General features: G+C 58.6%; 1 protein-coding gene across 3 annotated transcripts in view; it reads left to right on the top strand.

Moving 5' to 3' along the window:
- The window catches only part of LRP1 (LDL receptor related protein 1), an 80,290-nt gene that overhangs the window by 38,064 nt on the left and 22,663 nt on the right, over positions 1-19,563 (top strand). For all 3 annotated transcript variants that reach the window (XM_052641023.1, XM_052641022.1, XM_052641024.1), the window contains exons 20-42: positions 836-1,003; positions 4,306-4,488; positions 4,867-5,067; positions 6,081-6,326; positions 6,527-6,724; positions 8,351-8,555; positions 8,725-8,889; positions 9,418-9,662; positions 9,822-9,953; positions 10,245-10,472; positions 10,661-10,835; positions 10,924-11,018; positions 11,309-11,458; positions 11,575-11,715; positions 12,016-12,150; positions 13,637-13,768; positions 13,989-14,123; positions 14,320-14,449; positions 14,573-14,699; positions 15,047-15,198; positions 15,291-15,415; positions 15,681-16,058; positions 17,319-17,508. In XM_052641023.1, coding sequence (XP_052496983.1) covers positions 836-1,003; positions 4,306-4,488; positions 4,867-5,067; positions 6,081-6,326; positions 6,527-6,724; positions 8,351-8,555; positions 8,725-8,889; positions 9,418-9,662; positions 9,822-9,953; positions 10,245-10,472; positions 10,661-10,835; positions 10,924-11,018; positions 11,309-11,458; positions 11,575-11,715; positions 12,016-12,150; positions 13,637-13,768; positions 13,989-14,123; positions 14,320-14,449; positions 14,573-14,699; positions 15,047-15,198; positions 15,291-15,415; positions 15,681-16,058; positions 17,319-17,508 — 4,036 coding nt within the window. The remainder of the gene's footprint in view (positions 1-835; positions 1,004-4,305; positions 4,489-4,866; positions 5,068-6,080; positions 6,327-6,526; positions 6,725-8,350; positions 8,556-8,724; positions 8,890-9,417; positions 9,663-9,821; positions 9,954-10,244; positions 10,473-10,660; positions 10,836-10,923; positions 11,019-11,308; positions 11,459-11,574; positions 11,716-12,015; positions 12,151-13,636; positions 13,769-13,988; positions 14,124-14,319; positions 14,450-14,572; positions 14,700-15,046; positions 15,199-15,290; positions 15,416-15,680; positions 16,059-17,318; positions 17,509-19,563) is intronic.

Below are 19,563 nucleotides of genomic sequence, written 5' to 3'. Positions count from 1 at the left end.
TCCCCAGAGCTCCTAGGATGTGGAGGAAAAGCAAAGAGAGAAGTGAGAGAGGAGACCACAGAGGGAGAAAGAAAACAGTGGAGGGGAAAGCAGAGAGGGCAGAAGGAGCTCTCCCAGGAGAGGAGATGACAGAGAGGTGGGGACAGGAAGACCAAGGCATGGCAGGAGGGGAGCGTCCGAGACGCAAAGGCAGCTGGGAAAGAGGCAGGAGCACAGCCCAAGGGGACAGCCAAACACCTTCTCCAGCGTCCTGAAAATGTGGAGAGAAGTCTGGTGGCCCTGCCCACCAGGCCTAGATGGCAGGACACTGGTTCAGTCACCCCACATGCCTTCAGGGGGTGGCCCCTGGCCTTCCCAGCTGCAGGCAGTGCCCCTCACCCAGACTTCTGGCCGGTGATGCCCACACTCGGGCTCTGGGCGAGTCCTCGCTAACCCTGTCCCCCCAGCAGAGCCTTCACCTATACTCCGCCCACCTCTGTCCCTCCCTAACCAGAGAAATCCCTCTCCTTTCCCCTAGGCAAGCAGACCCCTGTTCCCACCCACTGCCAAAAGGGGAAAGGAATGCGTCCTGTCCCCACCCCCAGTCTTGCAGACTGAGGGAAGGGCCCTCGGGAGCTCGCCCACCTCTCCCTGTCCCCCACCGCGTGGGCCATGGTGCATGCTGCAGTCTATGCAGTTTCTGTGTCTTTTCTGTTTTTTATTTTCTTGGTGGGGAGGTTGGGGTGGGTCGAGGTTGGGAACGGGGAGGAGGGAGCGGGGACCCCATGCTGGGGTCACAGAGAAAGTCACGTGCTGACCCCCTGCTCGCCTCTTCCCTTCTTGCCGCCCCCCCCAGACAATGACTGTGGGGACAACAGCGATGAGGCGGGCTGCAGCCACTCCTGCTCTAGCACCCAGTTCAAGTGCAACAGCGGGCGCTGCATCCCTGAGCACTGGACCTGCGATGGGGACAACGACTGCGGGGACTACAGCGACGAGACACACGCCAACTGCACCAACCAGGGTGGGCGCCTGGGGACCAGCGGGGTGGGGGCCAGACCATCCACCCTCCATCCATCCTCCCCACCACATGCCACCACCATCTGGGAACCAGAGATAACCCTGAAGCAGCTCTTATCCTTCAGGAGTTTCCAGTCGTGTGGGAGAGGAAAGCTGTGGACAAATCAATGTCACACACTGTTAAGATCTCAGGCTTTGCAGTCAGGTGGCCTTGGGTTTGAGCTCCAGCTCTGCAACTTACTATCTGGGTGGCCTTGAGCAAGTTACTTAATCTCTGTGGGCCCCTGTGAGTTTCATCTGCAAAGTGGGGATAATAATAGTGCAGGGCATTATCGCGTTGACATGGGGGTTCCGTGAGATCATGCACAGCACACAGCCTGTGGTCGGTCACTGGTAGCGTGAGAAAGGGATGCCCACAGGGCTAGGGGAGGATGAGCACAGTGGGCACCAAAGGAGAGAGGAGTCAGCTCTGTGGGGGATCCCAGTGCCCAGGCCTCCAGGACCTATGGGGTCTGGGGTTAATGGAAGGACCAGGGGCCCATGGGGACTGGGGTTAATGAAAGGCACAGACCTTCTCAAGGGATGCTGATTTTTCAGCCCTGGCCCATTGTTGCCATGGAATAATGCAGCCCCCAGATTGCCCTGGCTTCAGGAGGGCAGATTTTGCGTGAAATCTACCCATTTTAAAATATATATATATATTTATGGCTGCACTGGGTCTTCGTTGCTGTGCTCAGACTTTCTCTAGTTGCAGCGAGCGGGGGCTACTCTCCAGCTGTGGTGCACAGGCTGCTCGTTGCAGTGGCTTCTCTTGTGGTGCACAGGCTCAGGAGTTGTGGCACACAGGTTTAGCTGCCCCGCGGCCCGTGAGATCTTCCTAGACCAGGGTTCAAACCGATGTCCTCTGAATTGGCAGGCGGATTCTTATCCACTGTGCCACCAGGGAAACCTGAAATTACCCATTTTAACACACTGGTATATTAGTTTCCTAAGGCTGCTATAACCAAGCACCACAAACTAAGTGACTTAAGCAACAGAAATCGAATGTCTCACAGTCTGGAGGCTGGAAGTCCAAGACCAAAATGTCAGCAGAGTCAGTTTCCGAGGGTCAGGAGAGAGAATCTATTCCAGGCCTCTCTCCTAGCTTCTGGTGTTTGCTGGCAATCTTTGGCGTTCCTTGGCTCGTACAAGCTTCACCCCAGTCCCTACCTTCATCTTGACATGGCAAACCTGATGAGTGCGTGTTGGTCTCTGTGTCAGATTCCCTCTTTATATAAGTAGGCAGTCACAGTGGATCAGGGCCTAGCCTAATGGCCTCATCTTAAGTTGATCATCTGCAAAGAAAGACCTATTTCCAAACAAGGTCCTAGTCACAGGTGCTATGAGTTAACATTTCAGTATCTTTTTAGGGAACACAAGTCAAGCCGTAACAACTGGCAATTTGTTTGAAAAGTTTTAAAAATATGGCAGACCAGAGTCTCTCCAGGCTTCATCTGGCCCCTGCACTAGCACCCTGCAGCCTCCGCCTGGTAGAGTTAAGGTGCACACAGTGGGAACAGTACTGAGCACCGAGTGTGCGCTGTGGGTCCAGCACTGAGAGGATGGGGAGGGTCACCCAAGGCCCAGAAGCAGTGACTGTGTCTCACGGGGTGTCTGAGAAGGGCCAGTGAGTGGGACAGGTCACAGTGCCTTGGAACTCTGAGAACCCCTGGAGGCCCGAGGTGTGGCAAGGTGGGGAAGCTCTTTGCCCCTCACCAGCTGGGAAGACTTGGACAGGTTGCTTCCCCCGAGACTTGGCATCTTCTTTTGTGTCCTCCTCTGTGAAGTGAGAGGAGATATGTGGGGGCCTGGCCCATGGGAGCAGGGGTGTTGTGTCACAATTATTAACTGTGGCTGTGAGCTGGAATGTCGGGGACCATTTCAGAGGAGGTGGGGTTTGAACTGGTGGGGGCCCCAGTGAGGGCTTAGGCTATGGACAAGAGGGAGGGTCTTCAGACAGAGATGGTGGGAACAGCCTGGAGAAGCCAGCAATACAACTTAGAAGGTGAAAGTGAGCGCTCCTGCAGGGGTCATCGGGCTGTGGGTCGGGGCCCCCAGACTGGAGGGGACAGCAGGCATCGAGGCAGCACCCAGAGGGCACAGACTACAGCCGCAGGTCCGGCACTGGGGACCTGCGAAGGGTCTCAGAGCTGGAAGGTGTTGAGATGTAGGAAATGCTTTCAGAGGACAATCCTGGAAGGACATTAGGTTGGGAAGAGGCTCGGGGGAGAAACCCTGAGGGAGGAAGATCAGCTGGGAGGCTGGTGCTGAAGTCCAGGGAGGAGATGAGCACGTGGACCATGTTCATGGTGAAGCGTGAGTGCGAGGCGAGGCTGTGCACAGTCACCCGTGCCTCCCATTACTGCTTGCACTCCTTCCCTGGCCTCCTGAGTCACAGCACAGCCGCCAGATCACATCCTACGCATCAGATCACTCCCCAGCCCTGCCCTCGAGCCTGCCCTGGCTCCCTGTACACTTCGAATCCGTCCTGAGCCCTGCTTCATGGCCGGCAGGGTTCCCCCAACCTCTCTGACCTGCATTCCTGCCACTCATCTCCTCCATCGCCTGCCCCAGCTGCGCAGCTTTAAATACACCCTGGGCATTTTCCGAGTACGCCCCGCATGGTCTTGTTTCAAGAGGCTTGCGCTAGCTGTTCCCCTTCCTGGGATGCATGGTTAATCTCACAGCTCCCGTCATTCAGGTCTCTGCTCAAACATCTCCTGCATAGGGGCCCTTCCTGACTCTATCTCAAGTAGCGTCCCATGCTCCCTAGCTTTGACCCGGCTTAGTCTGCATAGCTTTCCTTGATCACCACCTGTAGTTCCATTCTGGATTTCCATGTTGCGTCTTCATTGTTTCTCTTCCCTGATAGAACTTCAGCTCCACAGGGGTGAGGATGCTGTCTTATTCATGCTGGCTCCTGGGACAGTGGCTGGCACACAGTAGGTGCTCAGTAAGTGTTTGTGAAGTGAACGAGTGCAGCAGAGGCTAGGCTAAGGTGGGCGTCATTTGAGCTTTGACCTAGCAAATTGCTTATCCAGCCAAGCTCATATGTGTGAAATAGGGAGGTGAAACAAGAGGATTTCTAAGCCCTGGAAGGTGTCATGGCCCTGACTCGGAGTTAGCACTTGCAGGGAAAGTCAGTGGGACTCAGAGATCTCTCCAGCCTGCCTCAGCTCATAGCCCCGGGCCAGGTATGGCAGGAGGGGTATGGAAAGGTAGAGATGGGAATGGCTGATCCGGAGCCCGCCACCTGTGCTCCTACAGCTACAAGGCCTCCTGGCGGCTGCCACAATGATGAGTTCCAGTGCCGGCTGGATGGTCTGTGCATCCCCCTGCGGTGGCGCTGCGACGGGGACACTGACTGCATGGACTCCAGTGACGAGAAGAGCTGTGAGGGAGTGACCCACGTCTGTGATCCCAACGTCAAGTTTGGCTGCAAAGACTCTGGTAAAAAGACGGACTGAAGAGAAACTGCGCAGACAGATGATACTGAGAGCAGGGCAAGGGCAAGGGGGACGCCGTGAGGCAAAAGGCTGTACAGAAAAAAACTTGTGCCAGACGCATGGGGGAGGTTTGAAGGGGCCAGAGCCTGCAGTAGGGGCCCTGGGAACCAAAACCCTCTCCAGTGCTGAATGTCAGCACCTCCTGCAGGTTCGTGCCTTGTTTGTTGCCCATGTGAATTTGACAGAAGAAGCCTCAAGGTTCCTAGTGGACCCCAAGGCATTATAGTTATGGCCTGATTAGATAAGCCCACCAGGTCGGGGAAGAGGGTGCAGAGAGCCCTGCTGGCCAGGCCTGGCCCCTGATGCTGTACCCCTTCCCCAGCTCGGTGCATCAGCAAAGCATGGGTGTGTGACGGCGACAGCGACTGTGAGGATAACTCGGATGAGGAGAACTGTGAGTCCCTGGCCTGCAGGCCCCCCTCGCACCCCTGTGCCAACAACACCTCGGTCTGCCTGCCGCCCGACAAGCTGTGTGATGGCAACGACGACTGTGGAGATGGCTCGGATGAGGGAGAGCTCTGTGGTGAGTCCTGGACCCAGGAAAGACAAATGGGCAAGGGAGCTAGACAAGGAGGCTGGGCCAGGCCGGGGCCGTGCAACAGGACAAGCTCTGTGGGGAGGGGGTCTCAGACTAGAAAGGGCAGATCTGGCTGCTGGGCGAGCAGTCCTCAGAGCTATTACTAAAAAACCCACTTCCAAGAGGCTATGCTCAGTGTTACCACTGTTACAGCATTTAATCCATAAAGCAGCCCTGTGAGACACATACAATTCTCACCACCATCTTACCCATGAGAAAACTGAAGCTCAGAGAGGTTGAAGAGCTGGTCAAAGTCACACAGCCCATGAAGTGCAGGGGAGGTACTGCAGTGCAGCCCCTCCCTGCAGGCCCAGCCCCTCCCTCAGCTGGCTTTCAGGGTGAAGGCACCAGGGTTGGGGCTTGCTGTAGTCAGGAGGGCAGGCACCCCGTCCTGCTGAGTGAGTGAGAAGGTTGGGGGAGGAGGCTGTGCATTCAAGATCAAAAGGACGAGGGTCGGGGAGGGCCGCCTGGTGTGACTCCGGGATGAGGAGCAGAGCCCCTTATCGCCTCTGAGCCCGGCTGGTTCCTTGGAGAAGAGCAGGAGATAAGGACCAGCCCTAAGAAACACTTGATGGGTCATCAGTCAGGGCAGACAGGTCCTGGGGTGTGTCCGAGGACCTGGAGCAGGACATTCCCTACCGCACCCCACCCCCAAATCACACCGGCATCAGGAGAGATAGAGGAAAGCCCCCCCACCCCCCGCCTCAGAGAGAGGCAAAAGGCTGGGGCCCGCACCGTGGCTCAAGAAGAGGCTGGGAAATAGAGATCGGAGAGAAAGATGCGACCATGATGGAGGGGTGCTCCTGGAGAGAGGAAGTGACCACCCACACAGTGGGTGCAGGGATCCGAACCCTGTCCCAGGGGTGCCTGGGAAGCAAGGAGGCAGAGGAATGGAAAGGACCTGCCTCCCTCTGATCCTGACCCTGATCCTGTCCCCTGCTCCCTGCCCCCCACCCCAGACCAATGCTCTCTGAACAACGGCGGCTGCAGCCACAACTGCTCCGTGGCACCTGGTGAAGGCATTGTGTGCTCATGCCCTCTGGGCATGGAGCTGGGGCCTGACAACCACACCTGCCAGATCCAGAGCTACTGCGCCAAGCATCTCAAGTGCAGCCAGAAATGCGACCAGAACAAGTTCAGCGTGAAGTGCTCCTGCTACGAGGGCTGGGTGCTAGAGCCAGATGGCGAGAGCTGCCGCAGCCTGGGTGAGAGGCAGTCCAGACCGAGGAGCGGGGAACAGGGCAGGGGGCGAGGGGGGTGGCAGAGGGGAGTGGTGCGGCGGCTGAACTACAGGGGGAGGCTGAGGTTTCCATCTGGGCCCAGTGCCAGGGCCCACGGAGACCCTGTCTGCGCCTGGACAGGGTGGCTCGGGGGCAAGAAGTGACCCCATCACACCCCTCCCTAGACCCCTTCAAGCCGTTCATCATCTTCTCCAACCGCCATGAGATCCGGCGCATCGACCTCCACAAAGGGGACTACAGCGTGCTGGTACCCGGCCTGCGCAACACCATCGCCCTGGACTTCCACCTCAGCCAGAGCGCCCTCTACTGGACCGACGTGGTGGAGGACAAGATCTACCGCGGGAAGCTACTGGACAACGGAGGTGACCCCCGCCTGCCCCTAGACCGACGCCGACGTGGGGCCCCAGTGCACCCCAGACCCGGCCCTTGGGCTCTCAGATCCACGGGACCAGATGCAGGCTGCCTGGAGCAGAGGCCCCAAGTTCCCCTATCCCCCACACTCTTGTTAATTGGGTTAGATTTTGCTGTGGGTCTCAGTGTCTGACGCCCAGTAATTATCGTCAGCAGAGCTGCCAGCCTGATAATTAACAAAATGATCAGCCTTTCTTTGGAATGGCCAGAATTGCAGGCTTGCAAGAAAAAAGCCATTTAGGGGTGGGGCACCTGAACCCTGCCTTCTGTCCTGAAGCGGCCTAACCCATCACAGACTTGCTTCTTTAATAACGCTCATTCCTGAGCCCCTGCCACGCACTCCAGGCCCAGGGGAAACAGCAGGGAGCCAAGCAAGACAGAATGTCTGCCCTCATGGAGCCTACACACCACTGGGAACATCAGAGAGAAACACAGGGAACGAGTGCAGCACAGACTGGCAGAGGGTGTAGTGTTGTGGATAAGGAGAAAGGGGGCAGGGCAGGCGGGAGAACCCAGGTGGCATTTAAACTGGATGGTCATGGAAAGCCCCCTGAGAAGCTGACATCTGAGCAGACACTTGAAAGAAGTGCATTTCACTAGAGGAGGTGGTATTGTCATAGAGAAAAATGTGAAGTGTTAGTTGCTCAGTTGTGTCCAACTCTGTGTGACCCCATGGACTGTAGCCCGCCAGGCTCTTCTCTCCATGGAATTCTCCAGGCAGGAATACTGGAGTGGGTTTCCATGCCCTTCTCCAGGGGCTCTTCCCAGCCTAGGGACTGAACCCAGATCTCGTGCATTGCAGGCAAATTCTTTACCATCTGAGCCACCAGAGAGGCCCATAGAGAAAACCTGGAACCATCTCAAATGTCCATCAACTAGGAGATGGTTAAGTAGACTGTGAAAATGTTCACATTATGTAACAGGTTCTAAATTATTATATATGTATATAGGGCTTCCCTGGTGGCTCAGACAGTAAAGATTCTGGCTGCAGTGCAGGAGACCCAGGTTCAGTCCCTGGGTTGGGAAGATCCCTGGAAGAGGGCATGGAAACCCACTCCAGTATTCTTGCCTGGAGAATCCCATGGACAGAGGAGCCTGGTGGGTTACCGTCCATAGTGTTGAAAAGAGTTAGCATTCAACACAGTAAATGTGTGCGTGTGTGTGTGTGTGTGTGTGTGTGTGTGTATAACCATGGAAAGACCTCCAGGACCATCTGTGGAATGACTTCTAGAAAATTCTGTCTGCTTCATATTGAGTCTAGGTCTGTTCCCCAAAGCCCCCACCCTCTGCTCAGACCTCCTCCCAGCAGTTGGCCCTTCAGAGATTCACAGGCAGAAGATAGTTGCCTCTTCCCCTTCTCCAGGGTTCTAGAAGCCAGGCTTCTTCTTGACCTCCTGGGCCAGGGGGCCTGGGTGAGGAGAGTGGGGGTTCTGGGAAGCTCTGTTGAATTCAGGGCACACCAGAGGTATTCACAGAGGTGTCAAGGTTGGGGTGGGCCATCCAGGATTCCTAGCATGTGTCATGAGCTCACCCCCCACCCCATGTGAGTCTAACCTCCTGCGACCTCTCTTCTTCAGCCCTGACCAGTTTCGAGGTGGTGATTCAGTATGGCCTGGCCACACCTGAGGGCCTGGCTGTAGACTGGATTGCGGGCAACATCTACTGGGTGGAGAGTAACCTGGACCAGATTGAGGTGGCCAAGCTAGATGGGACCCTCCGAACCACATTGCTGGCCGGCGACATTGAGCACCCCAGGGCGATTGCACTGGATCCCCGGGATGGGTGAGGGCCCTGCGCAGACGTGTTCTGGCCCTATGACTCCCTTGAAGGGGCCAGGCACACCTATCTCCCCAGTACTCCTTGCCTCCTCCACCCTTCACCAAGGATCCTCCCGCAACCCCTCCCCCAGGCCTCGACCTTGGCCCTCCTGATCCCCTCCCCACTCCCCCAGGATCTTGTTTTGGACGGACTGGGACGCCAGCCTGCCCCGCATCGAGGCAGCCTCCATGAGTGGGGCCGGGCGCCGCACCATCCACCGGGAGACAGGCTCCGGGGGCTGGCCCAACGGCCTCACCGTGGACTACCTGGAGAAGCGTATCCTGTGGATCGACGCCAGGTCAGCACCTGCACCTCCTGGGAGCCCTGTCCTCCCCGCCCCCTGGGGACAGGGCGGGGCTGAAGGTCCCAGGACCCAGTAGCCTCGAGCATGGTGAGAAGTCCGGGACGGAAGTGGAGCTGGAGCCGGACAAGGGCCCAGGAAGAGCACTGAGCAGGGGCAGAGGCTGGGCTGGGAAAGAGGTGCAGATGGAGGAGGGCAGAGGCAGGGCTGCCCCCACACAGGGCTGGGCACAACACCATGCTTGCTCATACATCTGTAAGCTCTGCTTGAGGGGGCGGGACTTTTTTTAGTTGATGTCCCTGAAGGGGGCATCTTTTTCTAAACTTCACCCCAGCCCTGTGTGCTGGGGAGAGTGAAGGGGCAGGGGAACTGGGGTCAGAGCTGGGGTCCCAGCCCTTGAGTCATGTGTTTCTTGCTCCACGCGGTGCCGAGGGCCAGGGCTGGGAAGGTGGGAACTCCGGGCCACGTGCCCCGAGGTCTCAGGTTCCCACTGGCTCCTCACTCTGCCCCAAACCACGCTCTCAGGTCAGACGCCATTTACTCTGCCCGTTACGACGGTTCCGGTCACATGGAGGTGCTTCGGGGACACGAGTTCCTGTCGCACCCGTTTGCAGTGACGCTGTACGGAGGCGAGGTGTACTGGACGGACTGGCGGACAAACACACTGGCCAAGGCCAACAAGTGGACGGGCCACAATGTCACCGTGGTCCAGAGAACCAACACGCAGCCCTTTGACCTGCAGGTGTACCACCCCTCCCGGCAGCCCATGGGTAAGGGGCCGGACAGGACAGCAACCTCCACAGAAGCCTCGCAGACAGGAGGGGTCTGTGCTGGGGCGGTGGCAGCGACACGGGGACAGGAAGTGGGTGTGGGCCAGGGGAGCTAGGCCGGCAGGGTCACTGGATGGTCTTGTTTCCCCTCCCTGCCAGCTCCCAACCCCTGTGAGGCCAACGGGGGCCGGGGCCCCTGCTCCCACCTGTGTCTCATCGATTACAACCGGACGGTTTCCTGTGCCTGCCCGCACCTCATGAAACTCCACAAGGACAACACCACCTGCTACGGTAGGGCCCCCGAGCCAGGGGGACACCGAGGCTGATGGGGGAGGGTCGGGCTATCCCAGCTGCGGATTCTGAGCAAAGGTAGGCGATCTCAGCTGGGGGGGGGCCTGACAGGAGCGGCTCCGGAGACAGTTGCTGTCAGAAAAGACTGGCATCCCGACCGGAAGGTTGTTCCTGGTGGGGTCTCTCTGATTGCCAAGGGCCAGCAGCAGATAGAAGGAACCGCGATAGTCTGGGTGGGTGGAAGGCGTGGAGGCAGGAGGCTGCCCTCAGTGACCTGCCCTGTGCCTGCAGAGTTTAAGAAGTTCCTGCTGTATGCACGTCAGATGGAGATCCGGGGTGTGGATCTGGATGCCCCCTACTACAACTACATCATCTCCTTCACGGTGCCCGACATCGACAACGTCACGGTGCTGGACTACGACGCCCGCGAGCAGCGCGTTTACTGGTCCGATGTGCGGACCCAGGCCATCAAGCGGGCCTTCATCAATGGCACCGGCGTGGAGACAGTCGTCTCTGCAGGTTCTGTCCGGCCCCCACCCTCTGGCTCCCTGGGTCCTGCTGTCCCTTCTCCGAATCCTTTCCCCTGGAGTGTTTCCATCCCTGGGTCATGATCCCTGTTCCCCCAGAAACCAGCCGGTGCCCTCCCCTCGAGCCCCCTGACCTGTGTCCTGCAAACACCCAACCACAGCTCCCCACTGTGTCCCCAGACTTGCCAAATGCCCACGGGCTGGCTGTCGACTGGGTGTCCCGAAACCTGTTCTGGACAAGCTATGACACCAACAAGAAGCAGATCAACGTGGCCCGGCTGGACGGCTCCTTCAAGAATGCAGTAGTGCAGGGCCTGGAGCAGCCCCACGGGCTGGTCGTCCACCCTCTGCGTGGGTATGTCCTGCGGGGCCCCAGGTTGAAGGGCGTGGGGTGTGGGGCGGGGAAAGAAGACTCTGACTGCCCCGGTTCCTGGCGCCCCTAGGAAGCTCTACTGGACAGACGGTGACAACATCAGCATGGCCAACATGGACGGCAGCAACCGCACCCTGCTCTTCAGTGGCCAGAGGGGCCCTGTGGGTACGGGCCTGTCCTGCTACTCTGCAGCCCCTCCTCCCCTAATTCCTCCAGCCGGAGATGCCCTCAGGGTTCCCCCCCACCATTGCCCCTCTGCTCTCAGGGATTCCTCCCTGTCACTCCTCCATCTCCCTGAGCTCCCAGCTTAGTGCTTATTCTCAGTACCCTCCCCCTAAACCTCACACATACTCTGCCCATCGCCAGAGGTGAGAAGGACCCCAGCCACTCAGGCTCCTGGCCCCCAGCCCTGGTGGGTGCTGGGCTCTCTGGCCGTGACACCCCTCTTCTTCTAGGCCTGGCGATCGACTTCCCTGAGAGCAAACTCTACTGGATCAGCTCCAAGAACCACACCATCAACCGCTGCAACCTGGATGGGAGCGAGCTAGAGGTCATCGACACCATGCGGAACCAGCTGGGCAAGGCCACCGCCCTGGCCATCATGGGTGAGGGCCACTGGCCTGGGAGCCAGGGGCTGGAGCAGGGCAGGCAGGGCCAGGGAGACAGGGCTGGCCTGGGGTGGGGCCTTCCTCGGGGGTCTCATCCCCTCCTGCCTCCCCAGGGGACAAGCTGTGGTGGGCAGATCAGGTGTCGGAGAAGATGGGCACGTGCAACAAGGCTGACGGCTCGGGGTCCGTGGTCTTGCGGAACAGCACCACCCTGGTGATGCACATGAAGGTCTACGATGAGAGCATCCAGCTGGGTGAGGCAGGGCGAGGGCAGGGCCAGTGGGCTGGGGTCAGAGGCCAGGGCTGCGCCAGGAGGAGCCCTGAGCAAGCGAGGGGAATGAAAACAGGTTAGGTTCTGCTCACCACCCATGGGGCCCCTCTTTCACAAGGGCCAGGGGCCCTGCGGGACTGGAGACCCTCTGGGTAGGGGTGGTAACCCCCACAAGGTCTGGGGTCAAGGGGTGACCATCCTGTCCCAAGGCATGCTCAGGCCTGACGCCGAGGTCCTGAAGAGAGCCAGTAACCCGTTCTCTGTGCCTCCCACTCGCCCCCAGACCACAAGGGCACCAATCCTTGCAGCGTCAACAACGGCGACTGCTCGCAGCTCTGCCTGCCCACGTCCGAGACGACCCGCTCCTGCATGTGCACGGCCGGCTACAGCCTCCGGAGTGGTCAGCAGGCCTGCGAGGGTCAGTGCCCCTGCCTCTGCTCCCCTCCCTTGACCCCGGTCCCCAACCCGACTCGTCTTTGTCTACAGCCCACCTTCCTCTTCTCAGCTTGGGCACAGGACGAGTCCATTGTGTATAAAGTGCCTTCTGGGTTAGATGCTTAGTCAGCGTCCACTGTGCTGGTTGCTATGGGGGAGGCAGGGGACAGAAGTCCCTGTCCCTGTGCTCAGCCGGCTTAACCAAAGGTGGGGGAGGGGAGACATGAAGTGGCTCTGACTTCAGTAGGACTCTGGAGAAATAGATGTCGGAGGGGACACCAGGGTCACTTCATGCAAGAAGTATGCTGGGCACAGAGGATTTGAGTGTGTGGTTTGAAGGAGAAGGGACAACATGCCAGGCAAGGGGTCCAGAGCAGTAGGAGGGTGGGTGCAAGGCCCTGAGGTGCCAGCCTGAGTGGCGGGCAGGGTGTGGGGTTCATGGGTGAGGGTGTGGGGCAGGCAGGGTTCTGCAGGTTCTCAGCCAGGAGCACCTGGAAAGTGGTGTTTGGGGCAGATTAACCTGGCGGCAGAGAGCCGGCTGAGTGGGGGAGGGAGAGACCAAGGCAGTTAGACCAGTCAGGAGGCTGTTAGCCTGGGCTGGGGCTCAGCAGTGGGGTTGAAGAGAAGGGAGCTGTTTCACAAGAACTTGCTGACTGATTTACAAGCCCGCCCCAGGACAGCATTTCCCGAAGTGCACTCCTAGGAACCTCCCTCTTTGATGTGGTCGATGTTACAGAAAGAAACACTGGGTTGAACTAAGTTTAAGTGGATTTTTTTTTTTTTGCTGCAGAACTTCTCAGAGCCTTCAATATGCTCATCTGCTCTGAGAATTTTCTGTGGGGAGACTCTTAAGTGTTTGGAGTCTCCCCACTCTCGACCATGAATCCTTTTTTTTCAAGAATCCTGAGCAACCAGGGCCCATTAGGGGGATTCAGTTGAGGATGTGCTTTGCAAGGGGATAAAGGCAGGGGGAAATTCTAGGGTGCATGGATAGTGGCACCTTGTAAGAAATGGGGAACTGGGAAGGAGGCTGGCTCAGGAGCCGGGTGCTAGAGACCCAAGGATGTGATACAGACCAGACAGACGAGGACAAAGAGGAAACTAGGGTGAAAATCTAGACTGGGGAGTCACTCGGTCCTGTTGACTCATCTGAACCTCTCCAGATCCTCCGTAACACCTTTAGGGTTGTCGAAGGGTTGTGTGACCCAGAGAGTGAGGCAGAGCTGGTTGTGTGAAGTGAAAGCCTGGTCTCTGCTGCCCTCTAGTGGGCACTAAGGGGTCTCACAGGTGGTTCCCTGGAGCCGGCCAGGTGACTTGACTGGACCTGTCCCCACCCAGGCCCCAAGCTAGGGTGTGTGGTAAGAGGGGAGGTGTGATGGGTGGGAGGAGGTATCAGAAGGGTTTGTGGGTGACAGAGCCAAGCTTAAGGGGTGTCAGCGAGGCTCATGCCCAGTGTGCTTGTGTTTCAGGTGTGGGCTCCTTTCTCCTGTACTCTGTACATGAGGGGATCCGGGGAATCCCGCTGGATCCCAACGACAAGTCAGACGCCCTGGTCCCAGTGTCGGGGACCTCGCTGGCTGTCGGCATTGACTTCCATGCTGGTGAGCCATGGTGGCAGGAGGGGGCGGGACATGGCCTTCCCTTCGCGGTGAAGTGTTCTGGGGGACCAGGGAGAGGTTGCCTGACCACAGCTGCCCTACCCTGCTATACCGTCCCAAGCCACTGGGCTCCCCAGCTCTCAGTCATCCCCTTGTGATTTTGACCCCTCTACCTTGTCCCCTGCCTCGGTGAGCATCCCCATGTTGGCTCCTCTGCCCCCAGAGAATGACACCATTTACTGGGTGGACATGGGCCTGAGCACCATCAGCCGGGCTAAGCGGGACCAGACATGGCGCGAGGATGTGGTGACCAACGGCATTGGCCGCGTGGAGGGCATTGCAGTGGACTGGATCGCCGGTGAGCTCTAGGGGGGCTGAGGGACTGCAGGGTGAGGCAGAGGACTGGGGGAGTGGGGTCTCAGGAGGAGGGGGTCTGAGGAGAAGGGGTAGGCAGGAACAGATGGGGAGAAGCGGGGGTCTCAGAAGGCTGGAGGGGACGAGGTACACGAGTCCCCACATGCCCCCCTGAGCCCCCTGCCTTCCTCCCTCCTCAGGCAACATCTACTGGACGGACCAGGGTTTTGATGTCATCGAAGTTGCCCGGCTCAATGGCTCTTTCCGCTACGTGGTCATCTCCCAGGGTCTGGACAAGCCCCGGGCGATCACAGTCCACCCGGAGAAGGGGTGAGGAGCAGGGTGGGCTGACCAGTCCCCACTCCTGGCTCTGCTCTGGTCCAGGCCCTCTGGCCACAGGCCTGTTCTCCTCCGTGCTCTGGGGACTGACCCCCTTTTCCACCTTCACCCCAGGTACTTGTTCTGGACTGAGTGGGGCCAGTACCCGCGGATTGAGCGGTCTCGGCTGGATGGCAGTGAGCGAGTGGTGCTGGTTAACGTTAGCATCAGCTGGCCCAACGGCATCTCCGTGGACTATCAGGTTTGGATGCAGGCTCAGCCCTAGGGCCAAAGAGGCGGAACTCGCTCTCTGCAGGGAGGGGCAGCTCCCCACTGAATCTCATGTGACATGCCCATTGGTGGGGAAAAAATGGACCAAGGAGTCATGGGGTCCTCTGGCCCAGGCCCCATGCAGAGTAGGGTTCCACCACCCGGGAGATGGTCAGGGGGGTCACTCAGAAGTGGGCGCTAGAGGGAGGCCAGCAGAGCCGGAGGTCAGAGAGCGGGAGGATGTGGAGCAAGGAGGGAGGAGACAGTGAGGCAGGAACGAGTGCCCCGTGCCGCCTGGGACGTGGAGCTGGCAGTGAGGTGGGCGACTCTGGCCTGCAGGATGGGAAGCTATACTGGTGCGACGCCCGGACAGACAAAATTGAGCGAATCGACCTGGAGACGGGCGAGGACCGCGAGGTAGTGCTGTCCAGCAACAACATGGACATGTTCTCAGTGTCCGTGTTTGAGGAGTTCATCTACTGGAGTGACAGGTGGGCCTCTGTCCTGGCCTTCCCCTGGGCCATCGTCCCCTCCCGCTGAGCCCCAGCTGACAACCTGCTCATGGCCCCTTGCCTCCCCGCAGGACTCATGCCAACGGCTCCATCAAGCGCGGGAGCAAGGACAATGCCACCGACTCGGTGCCCCTGCGAACAGGCATCGGTGTCCAGCTCAAAGACATCAAAGTCTTCAACCGGGACCGGCAGAAAGGCGAGGCTGGGGCTCTGGGCTGGGCAAGAGAGGGCCCGGGGAAGAAGTTAGACCGCAGGGCAACTTCCAGGAGAGCACAATGAGAGAGACCCGGGGTGGTGCGGAGAGGCTGAAGGGCTTGAGGGCCAGGGCCTGGAGGGTTGTCTGAAGTGAGGCAGAGCAGGGCACCAACCAGAGTGTCCACCTCAGCTGAGAGGACAGGGGCAGCCAGCTGGCCCTGCCCACCGTGACCTCTGCCTTCCCCGTGGCCGCCCGCCCCCCCCAGGAACCAATGTGTGTGCGGTGGACGACGGCGGGTGCCAGCAGCTGTGCCTGTACCGGGGCAACGGGCAGCGGGCCTGCGCCTGCGCCCACGGGCTGCTGGCTGAGGACGGGGCGTCGTGCCGCGAGTACGCGGGCTACCTGCTCTACTCGGAGCGCACCATCCTCAAGAGCGTGCACCTGTCCGACGAGCGCAACCGTAACGCGCCGGTGCAGCCCTTCGAGGACCCCGAGCACATGAAGAACGTCATCGCCCTGGCCTTCGACTACCGAGCGGGCACCTCCCCGGGCACCCCCAACCGCATCTTCTTCAGCGACATCCACTTTGGGAACATCCAGCAGATCAATGACGACGGCTCGGGCAGGACCACCATTGTGGAGAGTGAGCCCAGACTTCCGTTCTTCCCAGGAATTGGGGGGCGGGGAGGGTCGGCCCAGACTCAGGGCAGGGACGCCGTGGACACTGGCTAACCCAGCCCTGCCCCGGATCTGAATTCCACTTGCCTTGGCGTCCCTGACAAACAGCCAGTGAATCCCACTGCGTGTTACTGAAAGTCTCTCTCGTTGGAGTCAGAGTTGGTCCCCTCCGGTCCTCGTTCTGCCCTCAAGGTAGACAGAATAAGCGAAAGCTTGCCTCTGTATATCTGGTTACTCATAGAACAGGCTGCAGAGACCGGGTGGGTCAACCCCAGACACAGGATTTCAGTCACTTGGGCAAGTTTTCTGTGCTCTCACAGCCTCAGATTGCTCATCTGGCAAAGAACAGGATGATCTGAGACATCAGGTGGGAGGCTCTAGAGCTTCATTCCCGGACAGCCTGTATGCTCCTGGGGAAGTTCTGTTCTGTTCCGCTAGTCTTCTCTGCTCTGGGCTGGATGCCCTAGGTCCTTTGCCTCAATCACTTGTTCATACATTTGTCATTCCTGTCCGTAAAGACCTGCCAAGCGCGTTACTAGGTGCTAGGTATACCGTGTTGATAAACACAGAGCTGTCCTTTCAACCTCCTTGCCGTTTTCTGCCTCCCAGAGTCCGGTCCCCACATCTGTCTGAAAATGTAGTGTCCGAAGCGGAACTCGATACTCTGTAATCGTAGCTTATCTGGAGAGCCTGGCAGAGCTGTCATCTTCTCCGGGCTATTGTTCGGGCTACAATAGTTCTATTAACACAGCCTTCTGGTAACCACATCACCAGACATCTTGAAGCCGCTAAAACCCCTGAGTCTGTCTCTCTTAAGCTAAGTTCTGCCGCGTCTCTCTCATCACGCTCTCCGTTCTTTAACCTGAGCTTCAGGTGTCTACCAGTCAATCCAGTTCAGGGTCTAGAAGTTGGAGGCTCCCCAGTACAGCCCACGTGGGAGCTGATTTACTGAAATCCAGTTTGCACCCAACTTGGCAGAACTCTGGCTCCAGGAGGTGTACTGTAGCATAAAGCCAAATCTAGCCAGCGGTGGGGAGACACCGGAAGAAGGGTTAGGGGATGGACCGCAGATCGTTTGGGTGCAGGAGGGCCTGGGGGCGCTGAGGGCCGCCCCCCACACACACTCCCCAGCTCCCGCACTTCCCCCATGTGCAGGCAATTGGGTGCCCCTGTGCTCTGCTCTCTGGCCCTGTCCTGATCCATTGCTGCTCCTATCTCCCCGCAGACGTGGGCTCTGTGGAAGGCCTGGCCTATCACCGGGGCTGGGACACACTCTACTGGACAAGCTACACCACATCCACCATCACCCGACACACAGTGGACCAGACCCGCCCAGGGGCCTTTGAGCGTGAGACGGTCATCACCATGTCTGGAGACGATCACCCCAGGGCCTTTGTGCTGGACGAGTGCCAGAAGTGAGTGGGAGCCCAGGGTGTGGGGACGGGTGGGCACAGGGGGGCAGAAACTGCCCCCAGACAGATTGGGGCAGGGAATGCAGAAGAGGGAAGGTCTGGCTCTAACCTGAGCTTAGCCACGTTCTTGCTGTGAGACCTGGGACCAGCCGCGAGACCTCTCTGAGCTTCTGTTTCCTCATCTGTAATATAAAGACAGTACCATCTCAGACGCCTCATCAAGGAGAGAGTGAGAGGCCTCTGGCGGGCTCTCTGGATTCATTCATCACAGGGCCATGCTCAAGGCACACAGCAGGTCCTCTGTATTTCTTGGTCTCCAAGTTTCAAGCAAAGTTTGTTCACCAAACATCTGTTGTGTGGAAGCCTTGAGCTGGGCCTGTTCCAGCCACCTAACTGGGGAGAGAACTCACTGGTGGGAAACGGATGACGGCACAGGGCTGGGTGTGATGACGGAGAGGCATCACAGGGGCGGTGGGTTGGCACAGGGCCTACAAGTGGAAAAGCCAGAGAAGGGCGGCCTGGGTAGGGCAGAGCTTTGAGCAAGCGTGGGAGGAGGGTGGGCTCCAGGCAGGGGAAGAGCCTGAGCCCAGCCCAGTTGAGTCTCTGTGGGTTGGGGGGCATGCAAGGGGGCAGAGGGGGCATGCAAGGGGGCAGAGGGCGTAGGCCTGAGGAAGCACAGGAGGCTGAGCTAAGGTTGCAGATGGAGAATTTGGGAGGAAGCCCCCTGGGTGGTGCACACCCGCAGCCTCCATCCACTTGACCCTCTTGCAGGGGCAGCCCCACCCCCACCATCACCTTGGCACTCTTGGCCCACATATGAGCAAACCATTTTGCCCCTGAATTCTGCAGCTCTTGGAATGTTTTCCTAAAGTTTTACTAGGAAACTAAGGGACAAACGAAACCCCAAAGCAGCTACTTAGAAACAGTGAGTGCACTGAACCTAGATTCCTTACTCTGATGTAACTCACGCCCGGCCATGGCCTGGCCCCTGCCTGGCCTGCTGATCAGCTCGAGGCCCCTTCCCGCCTCAGTCCTGTCCCGCGTGTACACGGCTTATGACAGAGACCCTGTCTTCCCTGCCGTGACCCTTGGCAACTTCACCTGCCTGAGGCTGGTCCCAGGGCTCATCCGTCCTGGGCCTGGAGCCTCCACGGAAGGGCCATGCTCTGGCCCCCGCCTGCCTCCCATCTTCGATGAAGAGCCCACCAAGTTTCTTTGCTGTGAGCCCAGGGGATGAAGCCCTCCATTCAACAAGTGGCTTTTTTGTTTGTTTTAATTTTTATTTGGCTCCGCCAGGTCTTAGTTGCAGCACACAGGATCTTCAATTTTTGTTGCAACACTCAGGATCTTTTTTTCTTTAGTTGCAGCATACGGGATCTAGTTCCCTGACCAGGGATTGAACCCAGGCCTCCTGCCTGGGGAACACAGAGTCTTGGCCACTGGACTGTCAGGGAAGTCCCAGCAAATGGTTTTTGAGAACCAGTGATGTGCTGAGGATCTGGCGGGGAGCAAAGCTGGGTCAGCCGCACGCCGCTGGCGTATTTGATGTCTGTCCTAATGAGGCCGCAGGGAGCTCGACAACTGGGTGACGAGGACCTGAGCCAGGCTGGAAATCAGGGAACGTGTCCTCAAGAGGGCAGTGCGTGAGCCAGGTCTGCAAGATAGCAGGGTGAGCTGAAGCCAGGCAGAACACAGGATAAAGGGCTGAACTGTGTGGGAGAGGCCCTCCCTTGGCCAAAAAGAGCGAGTGCGTTGGAGGAGCGTGAGGGAGCCAGCGTGGACCCAGATGGAGGGGGTGGGGCCTCTCCCGGTCAGGTGACCGGAGTCCTGGGAGCACGGATCAATCTGCCACATGCAGCAGTTTGTCGTGACAAGAGGGAAGTACTTCCCAGCATGCAGTGAGCCAGACTGTACTTGAGGGTGTAGGCGTCCCTGGTGGGAAGGAAGATGACTCTAACAGCTGCCCTGGGACACCCGTTTTCTCTGGGGGAGGCCAGCGGGAGATGCCTCCATCCACTCCCATCCTGATTCCAAGAACCAGAACCCCACCCCTTCCCC

Source organism: Budorcas taxicolor, chromosome 5 (assembly GCF_023091745.1).
Source record: "Budorcas taxicolor isolate Tak-1 chromosome 5, Takin1.1, whole genome shotgun sequence".
In the NCBI taxonomy this organism is placed as follows: Eukaryota; Metazoa; Chordata; class Mammalia; order Artiodactyla; family Bovidae; genus Budorcas; species Budorcas taxicolor.
The sequence above is the reverse complement of the archived record's forward strand: the minus strand, read 5'-3'. Positions and strand labels throughout refer to the sequence as shown.